At 35.7% G+C, this 23,625-nt stretch overlaps 1 protein-coding gene across 2 annotated transcripts in view; it reads left to right on the forward strand.

Annotated features, from left to right (window-relative positions):
* Positions 1–23,625, forward strand: part of LOC126914650 (rap guanine nucleotide exchange factor 2-like) — a 250,210-nt gene that overhangs the window by 55,641 nt on the left and 170,944 nt on the right. The window contains exons 3-4 of one of the 2 annotated variants that reach the window (XM_050718837.1): positions 8,897–9,024; positions 10,609–10,692. In XM_050718837.1, coding sequence (XP_050574794.1) covers positions 8,897–9,024; positions 10,609–10,692 — 212 coding nt within the window. Of the gene's footprint in view, positions 1–8,896; positions 9,025–10,608; positions 10,693–15,027; positions 18,105–23,625 lie in introns of those variants that run through there. The other variant, XM_050718845.1, reaches the window with a different exon arrangement.

Raw genomic sequence — 23,625 nt, forward strand, 5'->3', positions numbered from 1 at the left:
ACAAAAATTCTAATCTATGAAATGGAAGTACATGTTTCTTAATAAAACCACTCCCTCGGTGTTTTTATATCTATATCTACCGTGTGACGATTTACTTACCATAACACGTTCACTGTATCTTTTGGACGAAATACGCTCGGATAAATTCAGAGGTAAACCCCTGAGATTAAACGCATAATTCTGAATTAGGGTCTAGTGATCTCGTAGCGTTAACAGCAAAGCATAATATGTACTCTTACGAAAAAACCATAAATATCCTGCAATTGCAATGTCGTATGATGTCATATGATAGGTGACACAATTTTTTACCACGTCGTCAAAAATATATTATTTGTTTTTTATACAAATAATTGTTAACCATACAAATTGTTATTTATACAAATTGTATTTGTATTATCCAAATATTATGTTATCCGAAGGTTATCTGGTGTGCTGAGTCGACACACATTTTCATGTAATACACGTAATATCGACATAGGTGTAGAATGCAATTTAAAAATCACGAGAAAGAATTTTGTAATAATCGTTTACATAACACATTATGCAAAATCCTATGATATAGAAATGATAAATTCACTTTCGTTTATCACATTTAACATCGTTTAATAAAAATATTAATAAAAGAACATATTACAAAATTTACATAGCACGTTGTATAACACTGTACAACTATTTACGATATTATCATTTAATATCCATGACATTTCAAATTTCATCGTTAAATAATTTTCCGATCGATCGAGAAATTCAAGTCAAACTCGTCCCTTGGCTTTCCTTTCGAAAACAGGTTCGAATGCACACATCACGTTCGCGATATCACGAAGCAACTTTTTCAGTAGCAAAAACCACTTTCAACTCGACTCATTTTCCGATTAATATCGAACGAAGCAATGGAATCGATAGGAGGCCGATCGCGCCAGGACCCGTAGCGTGTCTACAGTTTCGAACGAATAAAAAACACTCACAAAAAAACAACCCTCGTTGGTCAGATGGAGCAGTCCTAATCCATCTTCATACAGGGAACTGCCCCGTTCCATAATAGATAGAAATTTTGTTTCACTGTTACGATGCTCCCGGAGGGTTGAAATAATTGATATTTACGCGGCTACACGAGGAACCCCTTTTAAAATCTTACGAGACGTCTCGCAACGTGGGTTCATACGATCCGTACGTGAAGGTCGTCCAGTGTTCGCTCCACTTTTCGTAGGAAAGGCGAGCAAAAAAAGAGCGAGCCAACGGATCGAGAGGCGAAACGTGGTCGAAACCGCTTTGGAGACCGACAGGCGCCGTACAAAACCTTGATTCGCAAGTTTTCGTGGTTTATAAAGGTATTTACCCTTTGTCAGACCGAGAAACTCCCACCTGACGCTCGTCACGTTGTTATTATTTTCCTGCGTTTAAGGGAGTTTTCTACTATTAGACGCGTTTCTTCGAACCGTTTGTACTTAAAGAACTTAGGCATTTTGTACGCGTACAATTATTTTTGTCCGTGTTTCATTGTAACATGCAAAAATTTGGAAAGAAAAACAAAAGAAGAATTTTAGACAGATGTACGTTTGTCGAGAATATTTTAGTTACAGGTATTTTCTGTAGGTATTTAATCAGATTTTAAGAGGTTAAGGTTTTAAGATGCACAAAATTCAAACGAAAGATAAATGAAAATGGTTTCGAGAAAACAACATTGAAAAATGACCGTGTTTTCCAGGTTATCGATATTTGTATTCACAATTTCAAGTAGCTGTTAACACGAACTCTATGAAAGTGGTCAAAATAACTAAGACGAAATTTTTCATAGAAACTTTGTGGGTTTACAACGATACAACGTTTTTACAGATTTGAGTAATGTAAGAGAAGATGTATGGATAAAAGTTTCTTTCTCTTCTTTCATGACACTTTCGTGATTGATTTCTTTGATGCAAGTTATGTATACACTTTAGTTATTGGTAATTTTAACTTTGGAAGTCCGAATACAAAGTTTCTTATATATATTTTTGAAACTGTATGCTTGGGAAGAATGCGAAAACACCTATACTTTGTCTCGTCTGCGTTAAACAACTTTTATAACATTTGTCTGATGTCTTTTTCATCTCATGAGGTATTCCATTGTGCGATGATATGCGCAGATAGAACATAACACCTGTATATCTTACGCGTGCTAGTAGTTAACGCACATAGCACAGGGTCCAAATTAAAATAAAATACTCAGAAGTTACACCTAATTCAGTCCATTTGATTTATAGTTAATCTACAATTCAGTGATTCGATATAACGATATCAACGAAGTGTTAAAATCTGTCACGTTCGCAATTTTCGACAGAGCGAACTTTGGAAATTCGAAAAATTTGCGATGTTCCTCGTGGCGCGATCGATAACACGCTCAAACTCGAAACAATTGGCGGATCGCGCTTTTTTTGATTGACTAGAAGAGTAAATTGCATTCCTAGTTTCGCGTAAAATTTTTTGTATATTTGAGATAGGACCTGATTTGTTATCTGAAAAGCTCGTGGAATTAATCAAGCAACGACTAAACGAAGGTAAAGAAAGTGAGAATTTTTGTTTTGTAATACGATTTCAGTGGTTAAGAATATAGATGCTTGAATTTCTTTGAATCCTTCCATTCGTTGCAAGTAATATATTTGATTATTAATTATTAACAAAGTCTCGACTACATGTGATTGTATTCTACGTAGATATTTAGAATCAACATGATATAATGAAAGTAAATAGGTACATTTTTCAATTATTAAAATTAAGAATTTGTAAAAATTTATACAAACGTCTGCAATCTGTCTGCTACAAATATAAAAATTTGAATCAAATTGTAAATTTAGTAGGCTGACGTTTACGTTAAAAGAATATCGAGTATCTCTGCCCCAATATTAAAATTGGGATCAGCGAATTTTCCATCCCTATTTTATCATCTAATTCTCATTGATTTATTCCTAAACGTAGTCGGTTATAATTCACCTAAACTATCTCCCCCTGCAGACTTTACACGATACACTAAGCGGAAAGGAAGTTGAAACGAAAGGAGAGCAGCTTTGTTTTAAATTCAAATGATCTAAATCCTCGACTCGAGGGGAAGTTAAACGCGATAAGAGCGTTTAAGAGCAGCTTCTTTATTCGCGGTCACCTGTTTCCGTCCGATTATCTGTCTACCAAGAAACAGTACGATAGTCTGGTAAGAAAAAGTGTCTGTGCAGCATATTTTCTCCCATTGTCTTCCATTTTAACTCGTCCATTCGTCCCAAACCGGGAGTTTGGTTTAGGATTTTCCTGAAATACGCATTTATCTTGCCTTAGGTTGCAGCAAAAACGATAACGTACAAGCCCTTTATGGGGTCCCTTATCTCGACTGGCACCATGGTCAGCCCAGTCGTTACGATACATTAGGAAAGCCGATTTTATGATATTTTTGGAACGGTAATTTCGGGGATTACATAAATCGACGGGCATTACGTTCGATAGCCCAACATTCTGCAATCTTGCTTTTACAATACACGCGAAACAGAATCAATATTGCTATTCTTGCAATAAGGATTGGTTCGATGGGAAGGTCTTCGAAGAGCCGCAGAAAATGCTCGAGTAATTTGTTGCTTGAGATGGAACCTTTCTCGTGATTGGATTTTTAGTAAATTTTTCGATGTTTGACTTTTTTAACGTGTTGCTGATGTTATGATAGATATCGACGTTTAAGTGATTTTGTAACGAGACTTTTTGTAGTGGAATTTATTATCTTCTTCGTGTATGAACGAATGGATTAGTCAAGTTATCCGAGTTGAAGGTAATTCGTTTACAGCGCGAACCTGTTGTTTATTTCACTTGAAATATCTTTTTCAGGTTTCTATGCTTGGTCTCATTACTCAAGTCGCTTGAGTTCAAGTAAAGTATGCTAATTGAGTAAGCTAAAAGGGTGTCCATAAAAGTGTACTAACAATAAGAATCTTATATAGACATTTTATTGAAAGGTTTTCATATCGTGAATGGTCACACTCATGTCGTAAATTATTGCATAGTATATCAATAATTCTTGTTCGTTGATCAACGCATGTTTAAAATATGTTCAAAACAATGTTCGAAAGGTAATTTATTTATTAAAAAACACCAGCGAAGATTCTTCTATTGCAAATGGATCGACACGATTAGTGCATTGAACACGCTTTGAAGCTAAAAATCAAGCAAGCATTCGCTTCTATTTCGTTTCGTCTAAATTGTAAACGATCCACGAGTTTGTCTATATTCCATTGAACTATTAACAATGATTGTGGCTTGCGTTGCAAACAATCCAGACGAAACGGCGCCATGAAGTTTGCAAGTTGGGATTAAACATGCGTTGGAACAGACGGATCAGTTCGATTAGAGATCTGACGTGATGTTATCACAATGTATGTACGTAGAAAACAAAACAAGTAACGTCTGAACCAGCCTGTGTTATTAAACTCGAAAATGTTAGGGTTAAAGTTGTATGGAATAAAAATTTCAAATTTCACTCATTGAATTTTAAATCTGAAATTTTTTATTTCGAATTTCAATTTTCTAACTTTCAATTCCTCATCCCTAATGCTAATTATTGGGTTCTACATTTCAAAATAGTACTATTTACTACGAAATTCTTATCTACTTAACGTTAGACGAATCAGTAAGCTTCTAAAAGATCGTTTTATGAAAACGCATTAAGTCGCATACTCGTTTGCGATACAATTAGCACGAACTCCATCCAATTACGCTGCCATAGTTAAACGCTTCGGCTGTGTATCCTATCCAAGTTGAGCAACAGAAGTGACGTAACAACATTCAGCGTAAAATCCCACGAGTGTTTGTATTGATTGTAACATCGTACAACAAAGTTATACGAGAGAAATAGACGGTTTATTGCCCAGGAGTAAAATCATAAAAGAATTACAAAAACGTGAGAGCTTTGTTCACAGTAATTAATTAAGCTCTCTATTTAAAGTATATACATTAAACAGGATAAACAGGATAAGCACTGCCGTATTATCAGCATCGCAAAATTAAACTCTGCATTAAATCATAGTTTATATTACGTACTTTAATTAAACTGTATATTAATACCATAGAATTTTTATTAATCCCTATATTAATATGTCAAAATGAGATATTAAGAGTGAGTTATAGATTTCCGTAGAGATACGTATCTCATTCGGTACATGACAATTTTATTTATTAAAAATTGAAATTACCAAACTCCTTTTAAGTTTTCTTTTATATGAATAAGATTCTACCTGTTTTATCGTCATCGTGCAATTTTAATTATAATTATTTATATATAGTAAAATGGAAAAATATATTACACAGGCTATTTATTTTAATGTTATATCACTGATTCTTTATATCTTTAACTCAAATGCCGGAAATTGTAAGATTCTTCGCTACGCTGTAATAATCAAATAAGAATTCAAAATTCTATTCTCGAAATCGAATTAAGAGTTAAGTTCAAAACTAATATCATGGAATTCTTACTGAACTCAACGCTAATATCAGAAAGAAAATTCTTACCGAACTCTGTTACATACTCGTGTCAAACAAATGTTATGAAACCCTATAGCAATATGAATTAATATCGAAAAATTCTTTCTAAATTTATTAAATATCAGTATGTCAGAATACTTGCGGAACTTTCATTCATGATATATCGTAAACAACGAGTAATCGTATTACGATCGAAATACACGGAAGATTGTCTAAAGTTTAGAAGGAGAACCTTGGAATATTCCCAGTTCACCAAGGGGATGATCTGAAACTAACGATCTGAGAAGTTGTCTAAATTGCTCGTTCGTTAAATTGCGTTCGTAGTAGAGGATGCAACCTTCTCGGCCCTGATAAGATGCCGCGCGGCCTTAATCACGTAACATCGATTATCGCGAAAGTCGATGCACGTTATAATACACGTCGCGCGTTGCGGCTCTAATTATCGTAACGACCACCGCCCTCTTCCACAAATCAACTACGGAATATTGTTAGTAAAATTATACACGCGTAAAACGTACAAAATTATAGGGTTGTTTGAAAAATTCGTAGCATCTTTTCTTTTCTTTTTCTTTTTACGGAAGCAATTGGAATTTCTATATGAATATTATTTTGCAGTACATTGTACGTTATGTGTCGTCAAACAAATTACGATTATAATTAGAATATGTTTCACGTTTTACGAATTATGTATTATCCATTTGTCTTATTCAATATAAAATTGTAAAATTATAACAGAGAAATCTATGATCTACGACTTGTCGTACGTCGATTTATTAATATTTTTGGTTCGAGTAATAAATTTGTCCCATACTAGCGTATACATTTAGAATGGGTATCATAAAAATTGTTTCAAAAACGTGAAGACATATATATCGTCTTCGCTAAAAGATATGCATATACGTACTATTTATAGAAAAATGGAATAAATATTTTCCTTTTGGTTAAATATGTATAAAAGAAGCCAATTCGCTAATTCACCTTCGTTGTTCGAATTTGAAAGTCACATCGATGAAAGTTTCTTGGCTCTTGCTTATGGAAAGTCGATCGACCAGTCTCCTCTGCTTGTCTCATCAGCAAATCAAGCGTGGAAATTGAATCCTTGCTCCTTTTCGATCCCTTGCATCGTCGATCCACGCTTCGTCTCCTTCTATGTTCAATTATCGAACAAGAGGATTCTTTTTGTACTCGATCATTACATTTCGCGAATGTTACTTTTCTGATAATTTCAAGGACACGAAATATAAGCCAGTTGTAATTTATTTTTCGTTTTTGTCGCCTGTTTCCGAGAACAATACACGGGTCCCACAACACGCTCGGCTATTACGCCCTCACCGGAAGTACATTCAACTATATTAACTTTTCGACCGACTTTAATTGCGCCCCGTTGAATGCAACTCGTGGGAAACGTATTACGCGAATAGAAATTCGCCTGAAATCTGGACTTTTGATAGAATTTGTCGTCGCACACTGTACCACGTGCAATTGGGACAAACTGCGACACGTTTGCATTGCCATATTCGAAATGGTTAGATTTGGAGGAAATGTAAGAAAAAATGGAAAGATACGAAACGAAACACGTATTAGAATGAATATTGGCTCAAGCTCGCGAAAGCGCTCGAACGCCTGTGGATATCTTTTATGATTACATTATGCGTGTTACACGAAATAGTTTGAAATTTCATTAGCACTGTTATGGGACTGGATTATCATGATTACATGCATAAAGTTTTGTACAAGTCTGAAAATACATATAGAAATTATAAAATATTAAAAATCATATTAACAAACTTGAATATTTAGTGAAACTATACTAACGCTTGTTGTACAATTTAAGATGATTATTCGTTCTGTATACTAACTTTTTACTAATTTATGTTTGCAATAAATTGTAATTTCTATGTATACTTTAGAATCGTTTTTAATTTTGATTAATATAATGATGGCAGTCGTGTCTCGTGATAATACTTAGGAAATTTCAAAATGTTTTATATGATAAAGGTGCGCAAATGTCTTAATACGTTCTAATGTGTGTAGAAAAATATAGTTGTTTAGTTAATCCAAATATATCCCACGTAGAATTTCACTAATGTAAGCATACGGTAAAAAACTAAAAGTACAGGATTCCATAAAGAAAATCATGCTACTGGTCTTTCAAACGCTCCGTTGCGTAAAACTAATTCCAGTTGCATATGGCACCTTATACACGAAGCTACAGGGTGAATTAGTTTACCTTCAAAATGGTCGAATGCACGGTACAAGTCTTTCCAAACGTTTTGCAAAATTTATATTTTCTATCAGAGCAATGATATTCCGTCTTGTACTACCTTTTTCTTTTTTTAGAGTTCGAGCGCAGAAACTTAGACAATTTACATTTTTCTAATTCTTTTCTAATGTAAGTAAGTCTACTTTGAGTAAAAATATGTACGTTGCACATTTATAAACAAAGATGATTTAAAAAAGATAAATATATATAATCAATCTATGTATATTAAATAATTTTGATCTGGACGTTGCCAGTATAAATAATTATTTACAAAAGCATATAAAGATTAAAACAAATAAATATATTTAATTGATATTTAGCATAAAAAAAAAAGGAGAGAAAGAAAGAGAAGAACGTTGAGAAAAAAAGATCACTTTATTGAATTTGCTCCATCGTGTCAACGCGGTTAATAAGCACTGTTCGGATGATCAATGTGGATAACGATAGCATAGAGATCATAGTATACGATAACAGGGCACATTAGGGTCGCATTAGAGGCAATTGCGTTGGCGCGCGCCTCGTTCGAGTTTGTAAATTGCCTCGCTCCTACCACCGATAGGTTGATCACGACTTGTAAATTCAAATGCTACACTTCTGACAAGTACGCTTGCGCGAGAACTTTATAAACATGGTAATACAGCTTGGAAGAAGCTCTTTCACAGTTACTGAATGTGAAATGCTTCGAGTTTGTAGTGCAAACATTGTTCGAATAAATATGATATTTCAATCCGTTCAGAGGTTTTCCGGTGGTAAGCATTTAAAAGGTTGAGATTGTAAAAGGTTTGGAAATATTGATTTATAAACCTTTTCAGAATTGTTTTATTATGTATAGTGTATTTTATGATCGAAATATATCGCATGTTTTCTTTTCTTGATACGTAGTATTTATGTTTTATTTCATAAAATTCGCTACACGTAAAAAAACAGTCAAGGAAAAAGATTGGACAACTCATATTTTTGCTCAAATTGTTTACAGTTGTATAAGTGTTTTACATGTTGATATTTTTTATATCGTATCAACTTGTTTAATAAGAATTTATCGTAATTAACTTCTATTAAATAAAATTGTTATTTATATCTTCGTATATAACACAATTCTATTTGTTACTTGTACTTTACATATTACTATTTTTTCTATTTTAGGATCTGCAGATCATATACTATGGTCTGCTGGGTCTGGAAGCGTTACGGCCGTGCAGAGATTCCATTCTCCGTGGGCTTTGCAAAATTGTACGATACGAACGACACCATGCGAATCACGTACTCTATTAGTAAGTTCTATTTCAATGTGTATATGGTTACGTTTCACATCGGGACTAGTTTCGAATTCAGTACATACCTACGTGTGATAGTAATAACAATTTTTTGAATTGGCGCTCGTACTGATCTCGCGGAATTATTTTGTACTTTTGTCGTAGAAAAGTTCTCTACGTTATCTGAAATACGTATACATATGTCGTGATAAAAATGTAGTAGAAAATTTCTTTATCGACAGCTTTTTTATATATACATGTCCGATACTGTTTTATCGACGTGTTTCTTTCTTACCGCTGGTAGTAAACTAGAGTATCGTAGAAACAGATCAGAGATGTCACTAGATATTGCGACGTTTAATCATTTCCCGCGGTTTTAATGAACGAGCTGGACGTGTTCGTTAGTGAAAGGGAAATATATTTTACCTTGGGAGGAAAAGAATATAATGCAACAAGATTTTCAAGTAAGCAGACCGAGCGTCTCACTTAGATCTTGAATTTGTATTTGTATTAAGATAAAGTTAAAAAATATAAAACACTGGTATTAATAATACTTTGAAATGCAGATATCTTACGAATCCATCGTATTGAGTGATCCATTATATTTTATTTCAATATAACGATAAAAGTACATGCAAATTATATATTTAATTTTTAATTCGATTAGTCATAGTATAATTTTTTAAATATTTGTTCAGTAAACTGCTGTTCCTATAAATATACATATAATCTTGGGAAGTTGTACGGTTTATGTTTCATAAGAAAATTTGTTTACTTGACTGTCAAGATGGCGATAGCGTACATTTGATATTCCCGCAATTTATAAATGGTAATACGTTTCTTGTTTTGCTTAAATCTAACTTATTTCTGTATAAAAAGTTTGTCGAAAACAGGTTTTATGAATAAATTTGTAATTTAGATAAATTAATTATTATTATGTGCCATAAACATTTTATTGATATATAATAATCCATACCTTCATCCATACACTTATGAATGCAAGGAATGCATTTACCACGAATAACGATGTATTTTATGATCACAAATAACAAGTTTAGTTTTTGCATTTGTAAAGTTAGCTACTTGCTACTTTCTGAGTCGCGAATTTCCGGTGCGTGCAGTCACTTACAGAAACGAGAATTTCACGACTAATTGATGATTATTATTGCCTCGTTATTGCAAAAAGAAACTTTTTCACTTCTCGATTACTTAATACACTCAAATTTTACGTGTATTTTCAACTTTGAAATATATTCATATACAGTTTTTCTCAACTTTTATTTCTTCGCTATTTACAATAAATTTCTTTTAAATGAAGACATATATACGGTAGACATAATGACAAATAATTTTAGCGGTTTAGAGTGTGTTTAGGATGGATTATTTAATTTTACTGTATATCTTATATTCTACGCAATAAAGATCGTTAACGGTATTTATCGTGTAAAGTATAGAATATAAAATAAATTCAAGTAATCTACCTTAAATTTAATCTAAACTATAACGATATGCTTATGTATGACTTAAATCTACATTTGATTAATATAAATTCCAATAGTAGCAATTCTGAGTAAAATAAAATATAATTCGAATCATTTTCAGTACCGGCGAATTGGCCACAAGCTGGTACATACTACTGTCCGGTTCTGTGTTCATCGATGGCTCGATGTTTCTGCCTCGTTCAAGGTAAGAAAATCTCCACATCGTCATCATTTTTAACTTGTTTTCCAGTCTCTCGTACACAATCTCGAACCTGGTACAATAATATCTTCCTTTTTATTTATTATTCTTCGATATTTGCTCGTCAATTTTATCATTTATAATCACACGCAAAACGAAATAGAAAAGTAATGAATTTCGTGTCGACCAAACGGCTATGCTTGATTTATTTAAACGGCTTCCGGCTCGGTTGATTTGCCTTAATTTCACATAAGATTTACATTGCAAATGCAACACTCGTAACTCTCAGTACACGATAAATTCACGTGACTGTGTTTTGGAAAGCACCGACGACGACGACCATAAATCTCTGTTATTGTAATCATAATTCAGCATTTGTAATTTCATCCGCGGACTTCATCGCGCGTCCATAATAAATCGCCCCTGAAAATCACCTCGTAGATCCAGTCATCAACCGATCGTCTGGCTTATAGCAATTAGGTGGGATTTCCATTGTAATACACGATTGATCGTATACTTTGGTATTTTTCGTGCCAATTTCTTTATTCTTGTTGGATCTATTCAATTTGTGTTATAATTGGTAAATCGATAAGATTTATTAAGAAAATTATTAAAAATATCTCGTACAACCTTCTATCTTTTTTTCCTGTACTAAATTTAAATATCGATTAAATTTTATATTTATAAAAAGAATATCGTTATTTAACAATGTTATAAATCTAACATTATAATAATACGATATAGTTTTATGGTACGATGATAAGGTATAACAACTGGACTAAGAGACTACGCGTGTATTTCACGTGATATCCCTCCAGTCACGTTTATTTCTTTCCTATTTCTGTTTTCTCTTGTTTTCAATATCATAGCCATACCGAATTCGTTTTACGCGAAGAAGCTGCCGAGATAGAAATCGATCGTGGCACGTATATCTACGGAGACTTTGTACGTGTACCGGGTGTACGAAAAATATATACGATTTTTATGGAATTTTTCATTTCGTTTACATTAATAATCGTTCGAAAACATTCATAGTGTAAGAGATATTGTAAGTGCTAGTGCTGGTAATTTTAGATATTTAGAGTTTGGGTTATTATTGAATTATTGATCCTATTACACCGAGTGTATAGTTAATAACACTCAATTTTGTGAAATTATATTGTCGCCGATTAAATTTATGTGTATTAATTTCTTTCTTACGTTAGGTTGAACCTTTTTTATGAAACTGTGTAGGAAGATGACAAAAGTTGTAGGATACGAAGAAAGATAAATCATTGATTATTTACTGATAATTATTACCAGATAGTTGTTCATTTTTATCCAATTTTACGAAAGGAAGATTGGAAGCATGATATAATATGTTGATTACATGGAGTAACCGAATACATTGCAATCTGCTATTTTCAATATTAATCCGTATTTCGTAAATATTTTGAAAAACATCTTCTAACTCTAAGTATCTCACGAGTGTATATATCTATGTAATGTTATCTGGTATAAAATCCACTATATAACGTAATTATCTCATCCAGCATTATACACAGCATGTATAAAAAAAATTGCAGAACAACTAGTAGTAACCTCAATCCTCTGCAACCCAGTTTTCCTTTGGTTGTTTCACAGAGAAATTATCTGCAATTAATTACAATTTTTCACTTTTAATGGAGGAAATAACAACTGATAATTATTATAAATGCATCGCGTGACAACATAGCAATGGTAGATCTCACGATAACGAAGATATAAAATGATATTTAAAAAACATAGACGAATGAATGTATAAGCTTGTAGTCATACGGTGGTACAGAAGATTGATACGAGATATTTGTAGGACGCAAATATGGGTTGCAATACGAGACAGATTTTGCAACTTCGCGATCACAGTGTATATCACACACACGCGAGGCAAGCTCATAAATCGTTCTGTACCAGGGTTACGGTCGCAGTTTTCTCTCTTTGTGTCCCTCGAACCACGGAAATTCTCATTAATCGTGTAACCTCGTTCCTTCATGGTGTAGGTACGTCGGAACATATTATTGCGGCGAATGTATTAGATAATCTACTTTTAATGAAATTCAATCACTGTGAGAAGAAAAAGCAAATTTTCACTGCGTTGGTTTAACGTGTGCCTCTTCTATTTGTTTGCCTTGGATGCACTTCGAGGATCTAGGTTTGCTTAGTTTGTTCGAATAATTGACGTTAAGAGAACAAAAGGATTACTTCTATAAAAATTTTAAAGAATATCGTATCGTTTAAAAATAAATTTTAATTTTTGTACCAGTTTTCATATAGAGAGATACATTGTAATAAAGATAAATACATTATTATAAAACAAAAAACATTATATATTTAGGTGGTCTCGTTCAACCGAGACTCGATGCTCAAGATCTATCGCATTGTGAATTTCGTCATCCTCCATTTTTCTTGTTTTACTCAGAAGTAAGAATCATCAGAGTGTGCTCAATATTTTACTATTTCCTTTTACACCAAACTTGTCCAATTCTCATCTGACATCGATACCCGAGTGGAAACATTCTCTTTCGTACTCATTCTGCCTTGAACATTTTCGCGCTAGATTTCGTATTCTGTCTACTCGTCGAGACACTTTTACAAAACGTCGACGCGAAACCCACGTGCGATTGCGAGTTCGCGCTTCACGGTTTCTGCTCTCCCATGGACGTAAACAGAAAAATTTGCTCACTAACCACGGGTGTGGTTGCGTTTTAAGTATTCCGTCTCTCTGTACTCTCGCCGCCTTTCTGCGGCTACCTCTCTTTATTTCCTTCTGCCTCGTGTTCCTCTTTTGTTACTCTTTAATGTACTCCTATTCTGTCTTCCCCTCCATATGTCATCCGTCTCACTTTGCCTTGCCCCCTTTTCTCTTCCTATTTATCTCTTTCTCTCCACGTTAAAGTACTTTTACCAGTACGCTACCTTCCCTTCTAACTCTTTGCTCCGATTCTTTCTCCTATCTCCGTTCTTCTTCCTTGCTCATCGAATATACATGCATCTTCCTTCTTCCTTATTTTTCGTACGCTCCTCTCGCGCCCATTCACTTACTCACTTTCTCTCGCGTCATTCGTCTCACTCGCGCCAATGTCACCTAGCGTACATTTACTCACTCCACATTCTTTCTCGTACGCTTACTCACTCGCTCTGTTTCTTTCATAGCGCTACTGTCTTTATCCGACTCACTCGATAAGCGTGTTTTCTCGCTCCACGCAATCTTCCCTCCTCTACTCGGCTCTGCCATCTCGTAATCGTGCCGGGAATTTACGAACCGAGCCGAGTTGAGCGCTGTCTAAGTGTATCGAAGGACAACCATATGGAAAGATGCGTGCAGGCGAGAAGGATAGCTATAGAAGTTAGCGAACAGAGAGTAATTCTCTGGAGCGACAAGGAGGAATATAGAGAGTAACGTAGAGTGCAGTGGAGAAAGACGGAGTAAAATAGAGAGAGAGAGAGAGAGACACTTCGATCGCAGGGCTGTAGCAAGCATCGAAACTTTTGACTCCCTTGGCAGATAAATTTCATTATTTCGTTCCAAAGGGATTACGAAAAGTTTGATTCACAATGGAAAATGTTATTAATCTTTGAATATGTAAGAGAGTTTCGTATTAAGAAAGAAATTATTTTGAAAAGAAGAATTCATTTAATCAAACGGAAATTTGTATCTGTATAATTATCGATTTTTAGGTTGCTTTTAACGATACAATTGCGGCAGCGAAAATTGTTTCGAGTAATTTTACAAACTTTCCGTTATTACAATAGTCCGAAGCAACGAAGAAACAAATCTTAACACAGAAACGTGCGAACTTCCTCCCGACTCAAAGAAAATACCCACTCTTAAACATTCTCCAGTCGAAACATCTAGTTCACCGTATAAATTAATTCTTAACAAGAATCTCTGTCAAAGAGAAATCTAAAGGAACTGTTCTTCCGATTATCTTGTCGCTAAATATTTCATTCTTAGTTCTTGATATTCGATAAACATCGAAACCATCTCTTTACGCGGTTTCAAATTTCCCTCTCGTTTGAATCTCGTCGCATAAATCATCCGCCATTCAACCCTTCTTCCACACGATACGAACGAAGTCACAGTTACCTCTCGATAACTAGATTTTTTAAAAGATCCTCCATCCCTGCACGTTTTACCATAACAAGAACCATGGATGGGACAAATAAAACTAAAAACGAACCCCCATCGATTTTCACGCCGGGGAACCCCCTCTATAGGCTGGCTCGCGTGGCACGCTCACGAGGGACACACCGGTGGCCACGAGACACTGGGTACAACACTGAAAGCGTACAAGAGAGAAAGAAGGGGGGCCTCACCTACCGAGAGAGACTCCAGTTCCAGTCTTCTCGAGTATATCGTGGTGGCTGGCGAGTGTTGCGATTAATACCGACTGCACCCGCGAATCGCATTCCAATCCCGGCGATTCCCATCCGCGTTTCCAGAAGAACTACGTTACCACACATGGACATGTAGCGTGTGTTGGTTAAAAATCATAAACGGAACCGTATACGAAACGATATAAAAAAGAGAGGGAAAATGAAAAAGAAAGAATAATAGAACGATTCTGGTAAAGTAAATGGAAAGTCGCGAGGTGTTGAATAACCGCACATGGGAAATTAAAATCAACGTATAAAGCGTTATAAAAGGAAGAAAAATAAACGACGTTAAGGATTTTGATAAAATTAATCGAGAATCGAGAGGAATTGCGTTATCGCTCGTGGACGTGTAACGCGTGTTCGTTAGAAATCGATATTTAAAAGGAAAAATAGGGAAGAGTAAAAGATAAAAGGATTCGGCTAAAATAAATTCAGAACCGAGAGGTACCATGTATTACACATGTAGCGTATGTCGTTATAAATTGTCGTATACGAAAGTTTGTAAAAATTAGAAAAATACGGAACGTCTGAGAAAAGAAGAAGAATAAGAAGAGATAAGAAGTAAGGTAAATCGAAAAATAAACGGAATTGAAGTACGCGTCAAAATTGTCGCGTACAAGCTCGAGAAGAGTGTGTTTATACAGCGTCTGTCCGATGGTCAGTAGTGCACGCGTGTTCACCGGTGTCTGTCATCCGATGCAGCGTGTCTTAACGATCGATTTTCGGGATAAGAAAGAAAAGAGCGTGGCCTTTCCGACACTGCACGTGCGCGCCGCCTTCTCTCTTGCTCTTCTGGCGGATCCTCTTTTCACAGCATTCGAGAGGCGTGAGTAAAACAACAGCGGCGAGCGCGTACCCTTGGACCTCCGTACACGCACGTCGGATGCACTGGCTTCCTCGCACCTCGTCGCACTGACGCAATTGCCCTCCCGCTGGGCGAATCGTCGTCGATCTCGAAAGGCCGTCGTGTCTGCGTAAAGATCACGCACTGTTGTCCGTGAACCAGACAAGTCTTCTCCTCTGTGTTCTTCCGAGACGAGTTGATCTTTTAGTCTACGAAGACAGATTTGCGGAAATTTCCTTGGATTGCTTGAATCTTTGGACATCGTGAAAAATCGTCGATTACGTCGTATAGAAAGAAGGAAGATAACGTAAAGAATCTGTGGACTATCGATAGATTCTTCGAACTCTGCCAAATTGTGTGTGATCAATAGATTCTTCGAATTCCTCGAATCTTTGGATTATTGAGAAATGATTGTTCCGGACAAGATATAGTGGAGCGTTGTTCATAATTCCGTTTGATCCAGAGACATTCGACCGGCGAAAAGGTTTTACGTGTAGGACTCACCCTCCGGTCCATGAATCATCAGCATCGTGAAAAATAAGAAAAGAGGCGGATATCGATAGATCCTTTCTTCTCGTTTCTATCGAAAGATATTGCACAATCTAAACAGAAGACGATTATCCAAATTATTGAACGATTCTCGTAAACAATTTACGGTGGAAAAGTCATTCTCGGGCCCTTCTTACTTCGAGAGAAGATCGTTCGACGGTAGAAAGTCAATTCATCGATCTTCGCAACAAACTCTACGTCCATCCTATAGTGCAAAATCATTCCTTCTCCTACCCAACTATAGAAAGTCAAATGATCCGTTGTGTTGGGTAAAAAGGTCGAAATTATCAATGCACAGTGGATCGCCATTGAACAATTCGATCGGATAGGAACGACCGAGAATCGAATAATCGCGTACATCGATCTTAAGGAGGATTTCACCGCTCGCAAAAAGTGGCGCGTAGATCACTCCTTGAAGCAAGTTGGCCGTGGAACTCGTTTGGAGTGGAGCGCGAGCTACGCATACCGAAATCCTGGGGGACCAGTGACCCGTGTGCAAAGGAAAACCGGAGCCAAGACGGGAGCACCCGAGCCTGTCCGTGGCACCCAAGCCTCTCGCCACAGCACACCCAAGTCTGTCGCTGACCGCTCTGCCTACTTACGAACCTCGAGTATGGCATCGATGATTGCTTTTCGATCCACGACACGAGAACGAGTCTCGTAGAAGGCTTCTGCCTGCTCTTCGTCCGTGTTTACAAGAGCTCACGATCCACTATATACACGGCAAACTTGCCTATGCCGCCTTTGAATAATTACCTGTTCGCTTTCACCTAAGAAGCGAGTCGAACTTTGCTCAGAGGGAGCCGAAGGTATTCCATAATAAATCTAATAATCGAGCTAACGGCCCGTAGCTGATCGACGAGGGTGCGTCACACGAAGGGATCGTTCGTTTGCCAAAAGGAAACGTGTCTTCGTAGTTAACATTCCAAAGGGACCTTGAAGAGGATCGAACATTCGATTTGTACGGCAGATTGGATTGACGTAAACTGCCGGAGGATCGTCTTTCCAGGATAAAGTTGTCTGAGGATCAGACGCTGTAAAGTGGCACAGAATTTCGCGAAGTTGATACGCTTTCAACGAAAATCCAGAGTACGCAGAAGATTATCGGGAAGTATCGGAAAATTGGAGACGGTGAAAGTGGTGTTGGAATGGTTAAAAGTATCGTGAAAGATCGAGGATCTTGAAAACGAGTAATAGTGGAGAGAATATTGTAAGCAACGGTAGTGAGAAAGATTCGATGAGAAGAATTATGCGTATGGATTCTAGTGACTTGCCATTGGATTTTGTTTGTGAGGATTAAATTTCGAATCTTAAATATCAAATAGCCGGATCTACGTAGAATATAAAAATCGTGGATCATTCGTACGAATTGTGAGAGTCTGCGAATTTGTTGGTAATTGAGTCGAAAAATAAGAAGGCTAGAGGGTTAGAACAAGTGGATAAACGTGACGATGTCGTTGGTGTGAAGAAATATTTAACTGATCAGCGCGATCGCGTGATTCTCCAGCGTTTCGTTGGACCGTTTTAAATACAAGGGAACAGCGAGGGAAAAAGCCGGCAAACTGGATGCTCCAGACGGTGCCTCGCCTTCCGCGCCCCCGCCTGACATTACTGTCACCCAGGATGACCGGTGAGGAGCCTTTAATTTAACTTTAACCATATTCTTTATCTCGCCACAATGCGAGACGTTGATGGGCCACCATCGTGTCGCTGCTGTGTTGAATTCTCGTGGTTTTACTGTGTCCGGTGTTTCGCTCGTGTTTCAACTTTTTCTGAATAGCCACGTCGTTGTAAATAATTGGGCAAGCTTTTGTGTGAACTGCTTAGTCACCTATAATTTCCAATTTTAAATTCTTCTTCACACTCCTAATGTTTAAATTGGTTATCATTCGTTATTACGTGTATAATGTTTTAGTTTATTTTCTTAATTCTGTTACGGTCTTCAAATTCGATATCCCTATTCGACTAGATCGCGCTGTGCGTATTTCTTTTGTTTATACGTTTCGCATGAGGATTCGATGGTAATTGCTTTATATTAAAGGAATTGATATATCTTAAGTGATAAATTAAAATAAAATTCACTTAATTTTTACTTACCTTTCATTCACATCTTTTTTACATATCCGAACAAGAAACGAATCGAACGTCTATTCGGCCTGTTATGTTAATACACAGAAACAGTTCATAGAACAATTGGAATTAGTAAATTCTAAAGCGCTAATTGTGTTTTATGGTTATGCAAAACTACAGATCGTAATATAGATCCTTAGAAGATCATTCACATCCGTTCCCTCATAAATTATCATACATTCAAAGCTAACTTCCTGGAAGGAAGCTAATTCAGCGTCGTATAGATTTTAGATCGCCAGATAGATTATTATTCTCAAATAAGCTATTATCTTTTATCCTCTTAACGTGTTCATTTCGTACGACGCGGTTCCGACACGTATTCTTAGATTATGTAACTATTGCGAAACTGCGAAAAATTTCGTAATAATTTTTGTAATACAAGATATTTTGTGAAGATCTTTTACTAATATACGGTAGTAGTTAACGTGCAGGAAATAAACGTGGGATCAGTAGCGAGCACGTTAAATATTCTTTATCATCATGGTTCAAATAACGTTAGGATAAAATCACCGATGTGCATCCATAATTCAGAAAATGTCAGAAATATTTTCGATACAGTAGATTGACTTACCGTACTAATTTTATGGGTAACGATATTTCGATGACCTAGTTTATCCAATATTTGAACGCCCACGTATTTTTAGTGTTAAATCATATCGCTTTATAAAAAATTTTAATCACTACGTTTTAATTTACTCGTTCGAATTGACTGAAGTAATTAGAAATTTCATACGAAGTAGCTTTTATTTTTGCTTTTCGATATTGCTACCTCGTAATCAAACTCGAGCGCATTCTCTACGAATTCTAAAATAATTATTTATTTTTTAATAAGGGCGCGCAGGCCTTCAATTTACGCTCCCAGTGAAATCCAAGAGTGCCAAATATGTATAATAATCACGACGGAGAGTGGCAGATTATTAAAGTGAAAAGTAATAACCGTGTCAAGCGTAGGCTTTAATTCAGAAAGAAACGTGTTAGGTGATAGGGAAACGAGCAAAAACTTCTCGTTCGTGAACTGGTGCGTAATGGTAGGAAAGCAAAAAGCCCCTGATCATTTTCCTCCCTGGTGATCGGATGGAAATATTTGCAAAGGAATTCTTGTGCAATAATTAAGGCTCGTATTTCATCCGGATCAAAGTGAAAGTCGCCTCAAAACATGTTAGTTTTATAAATCATCCCGAGTTTCATAAACTGACTTCTTTTGGCCTCGTATTTCATTCTTCTTTCCTATTGTTTCCTTTTCTGTCCATTTTAACATTGTTCTTGATGTTAAATTATATAGATATTTGCTAGTTTCTTCTTCATATATCAATTTTAAGTAGAAATTTCGTATTTCTTACATTTTTCATATAAAAATCTTTGCTTTTCGTGTACAATTATTGCCAAAAAATTTCGATCACGATACAGTATCGTTATATTGTGCAGAATTTGTGTATGTATAGAAATTTATCATCTTCCTTACCTATAATCACTCAGTATGTAATCAGTGTTGACGAAAGAAACCTAAAAAATGTTTAAAATTTTTACATTTTCCTTTATTTTCGTTCTCATTATCAATAATTTCTCTCATCATTAGTTTCATCAAATTGTCAATAATTAATCACACAGGCCTTGACACAATATTAATAATCTCACAATCAATAATAATCGCGCAGAAAGGTCATCAAAAATGAACTAGACCTAACAAGAATTGCTACGTTGTCCTCTAATTTTCACTTCTTTTGAATTACGCGTAGTCAATGTCATAATTATTAATACGACATTACGCAGTCAACGATGATCGGACGAAGAAAAATTCTCAGAAATTGACTACATCTTAACGAAAATATATGTAAAGAAAGGTTGAACGAAGGGAATAAGAGAGTCGGAAATAATTAAGCCAAAACAATATAAGTACGCCCACGGCTCGTATTCACGGGGCAAAGTTATACGAATGCAACGTGGTGCAATGCACGCGCATCCATTCATCAGAACAAACTGTACAAAACAACGTGCAGGGAGAACGCAATGGAATGTCGAAGCATTTCATGAATATTCAGGCACTTCGAAGCTTCGTGTGGAGTCGTCATCGAGTCTCGATCGGTTTCGATCAATCTTCTCGCATCGAACACAATTGACCTCCACGAGCTTTTGCAGTATTATCGATTGTCGAGGTTTTCGGCTGGCATTGTTGTTCCACGGCTGTCACGGGTGCGTGCACGTGACACGGCATTGTCAATAATACGCGTCACGTTTCAATCCCTGCTCCGATAAACAAGCGAGCTTTGAGATCCGTTGAAAATCCAGTTCCAATGTCAATGTGTCCCGAAATCGAGGATGATCAAACTTTCTGTCGTTCGTGATTGAAGCTCCAGACTGTTCGATGGTCGCGAATGCAAGATTCGTCCAAGCTTTTCCCTTTTTTCAATCCTCGAAGTAAAATTTATTTGTCAACTTTTATGACAAGAAGAATAAAATACAGTGGTTAAAAAATAGATCCAAAAAAATTAGATCCAGTTATATTAGGTCTCTTATCATTTAATTAATTTTGTAAAACTTGATAAAATATAGAACTTGATAAAAGAAAAAAAATGTTTCATTGGAAAATAAGATAATGTGCCAATACCATTTGCAAGTTTTTGTACGAAGATATGAGTTATAATATATCTTGTTATAAGAATATTTATTTAACAAACTTTGTTCCGTTTCTGCGTATAATGAAAACAAAGATGAATAATGTATGTTTATGAGCAATATATATTTATAAACGTATGTTTGTTACTCGAGATGGCAGTATTTTAATACTAATTTAGTAACATAACATTCGTGCAACTACGAAATTTCACGAATAATACATATACTACAAAACTGTACATTAAGGATTAATTTAATTTTAATTATTTTCGAGTTAGATGCGCCATCTCGATGATACCAGGAAGATTTTTCCATGCGCATTTAATGCATCGAGACATCGTGTCGGTTTAATTTGAGTTTCTTCGCTGTGTTACATAATCAGTTTTCACTCTGTTCTGCTGACACTTTGATGCAACTGTTTTCAAAGGAAGCTTTTATATAAAAGATTCACGTAATTCTCGAAGAAGAGAGCAGGGCTGATTGTGCAACCTATTACAAGTTGACGCGAGCAATCGATCGTCACCGTTTTGAAATCTTTTTGTCCATCCCGGGTTATTGCCTCATCAATGATTGTTTTTACCAAAAGATTTTCAATGAATCAGACAAATATTTGAGCATCTTATTCGTTAAAACCAACGATTAAATAATCATGTTTCGATCACAATAATATCTGTACAAAAAGATGTATTACACAATTTTACTCTGGATTACAGATGTTTGCGCGTCCATGTAATTTAAATGTACCACAGAATGTACATAATACGCAGAAAAATACAAAATATACAGAGTGAAATGCTTGTTATGGCAGAAAACGAAACAATTTTTCATTTAAGCTCAATTAAATTTCTTTAGCATGTTTGGAAAAATGTGAATTTGTATAAACCCTCCCAGTCTGTATATCACCGTATACATTTAAATTAATACAAATAGGTTTTTCGGATTTTTTAAAAATATTCTCACTGCGGGTACGAAATTTACCGAAATTTTATACACGTGCGTATCTATTTGTTTTCATTATATCATATTAATTAAAAGCACGAATACAGTATAACCCAACGAAATTTAATATAAGTTTCGAAGCATCCTCGTTTCATTTTCTCGAAAAAGATACACCACACCTTCGTGACGAAATGAAGAGCAATTTTTAATTACACGAATAAATACAGAAGAAAAGAACTCCCGTGGACGACGTTCTCAAATTGCAGGAAGAAATTGAATGTAGGTGGGGCCAATTCTATTTTCATTATTTCCACGTGGCATCCTCGATTTCCTATTTCGATAAAGGGTGCTGGCACCCTGTCGAGGGTTCCTGTCAGTTTTTATAATTAAATTTCTCTCGGGGAGGAAAGTTGGTCATGGAAGATACACCCTTGAGTGTTTCAACATCAGAATCCACGTTGCTTTTGACTGTATTTTAATGGCACCAATCTATCGACCATTCCTTTGATAACGTTTATAGAATAACTTATCGATTTCCTATTGGTCTCCAGAGCCGCCGTGTGTTTTACTTTATATCAACGTTTCGTGGCGACTTTAAAAAAAGAAAAAATATAATTAAAAAAAATGTCGAAGCACGCGTTGCGCCGTGCACGAAAGAGAAAGGCCAGAGTGTTTCATTTGCACAAGCGCAAGCTCTTTTTTCTCTCTTCGGCGTTGAACAACGAATAAATTTAGTACGGACAATAATTAATAAGAAGATTTTGTTTCGCGCACGAGCACTTCCGTCACTGTTAACCTTGTTTTACGTGTAATAGTCGCGTTACGCTTAATATCACGGTAATTAAGAAAATTTCCGTTAATTGTGAAAATGTACTCCGGAAGGAAACGCACAGTGTTCGTTTGATAACAGGTTTTGTTAAACGATAACACGGATGCTGACTGTTTCTCATAATTAAACGACTGTACGTGTATTTTTAATAACAGTTGTGTACACGTGTTTTTATCGTAGCAAAATTTTTGCGCTAGAAGGAAATATCCAACGTAGATTGGTTTTTCCGCAGTCGAGAGACTTGACATTAAATGGTTTTCTCGATAGATATCTCTATCTATAATTTCGTGACGAAGGGACGCGATATATGTGTAGACGTGGCATAAAAAGGAAGAACGGAAAAACTACAATATTGCATAATAAATTATGCGTCAAATAAAAATACTGTTGCGTTTGGAACGATCGTTTCGAGTCAGTGGATTTTTATTTTTATAAAATAACTAGTAGACACGGTGCACTGAAAATTATCGGTATGATCGTCGTTAGTGTAAGTGAAGAACGTCGTAAACGTTAAACATAGTGTTGTCTCGATGTTTCATTATATTACTTAAAGCATTTACGAAGGAATGTGATTACGTAATGCGAGAAACATTTGTCAGATCTGACACGTAAATGAAGAAAGATCCGACAAATGGAAGAA

Source organism: Bombus affinis, chromosome 3 (assembly GCF_024516045.1).
Source record: "Bombus affinis isolate iyBomAffi1 chromosome 3, iyBomAffi1.2, whole genome shotgun sequence".
In the NCBI taxonomy this organism is placed as follows: domain Eukaryota; kingdom Metazoa; phylum Arthropoda; class Insecta; order Hymenoptera; family Apidae; genus Bombus; species Bombus affinis.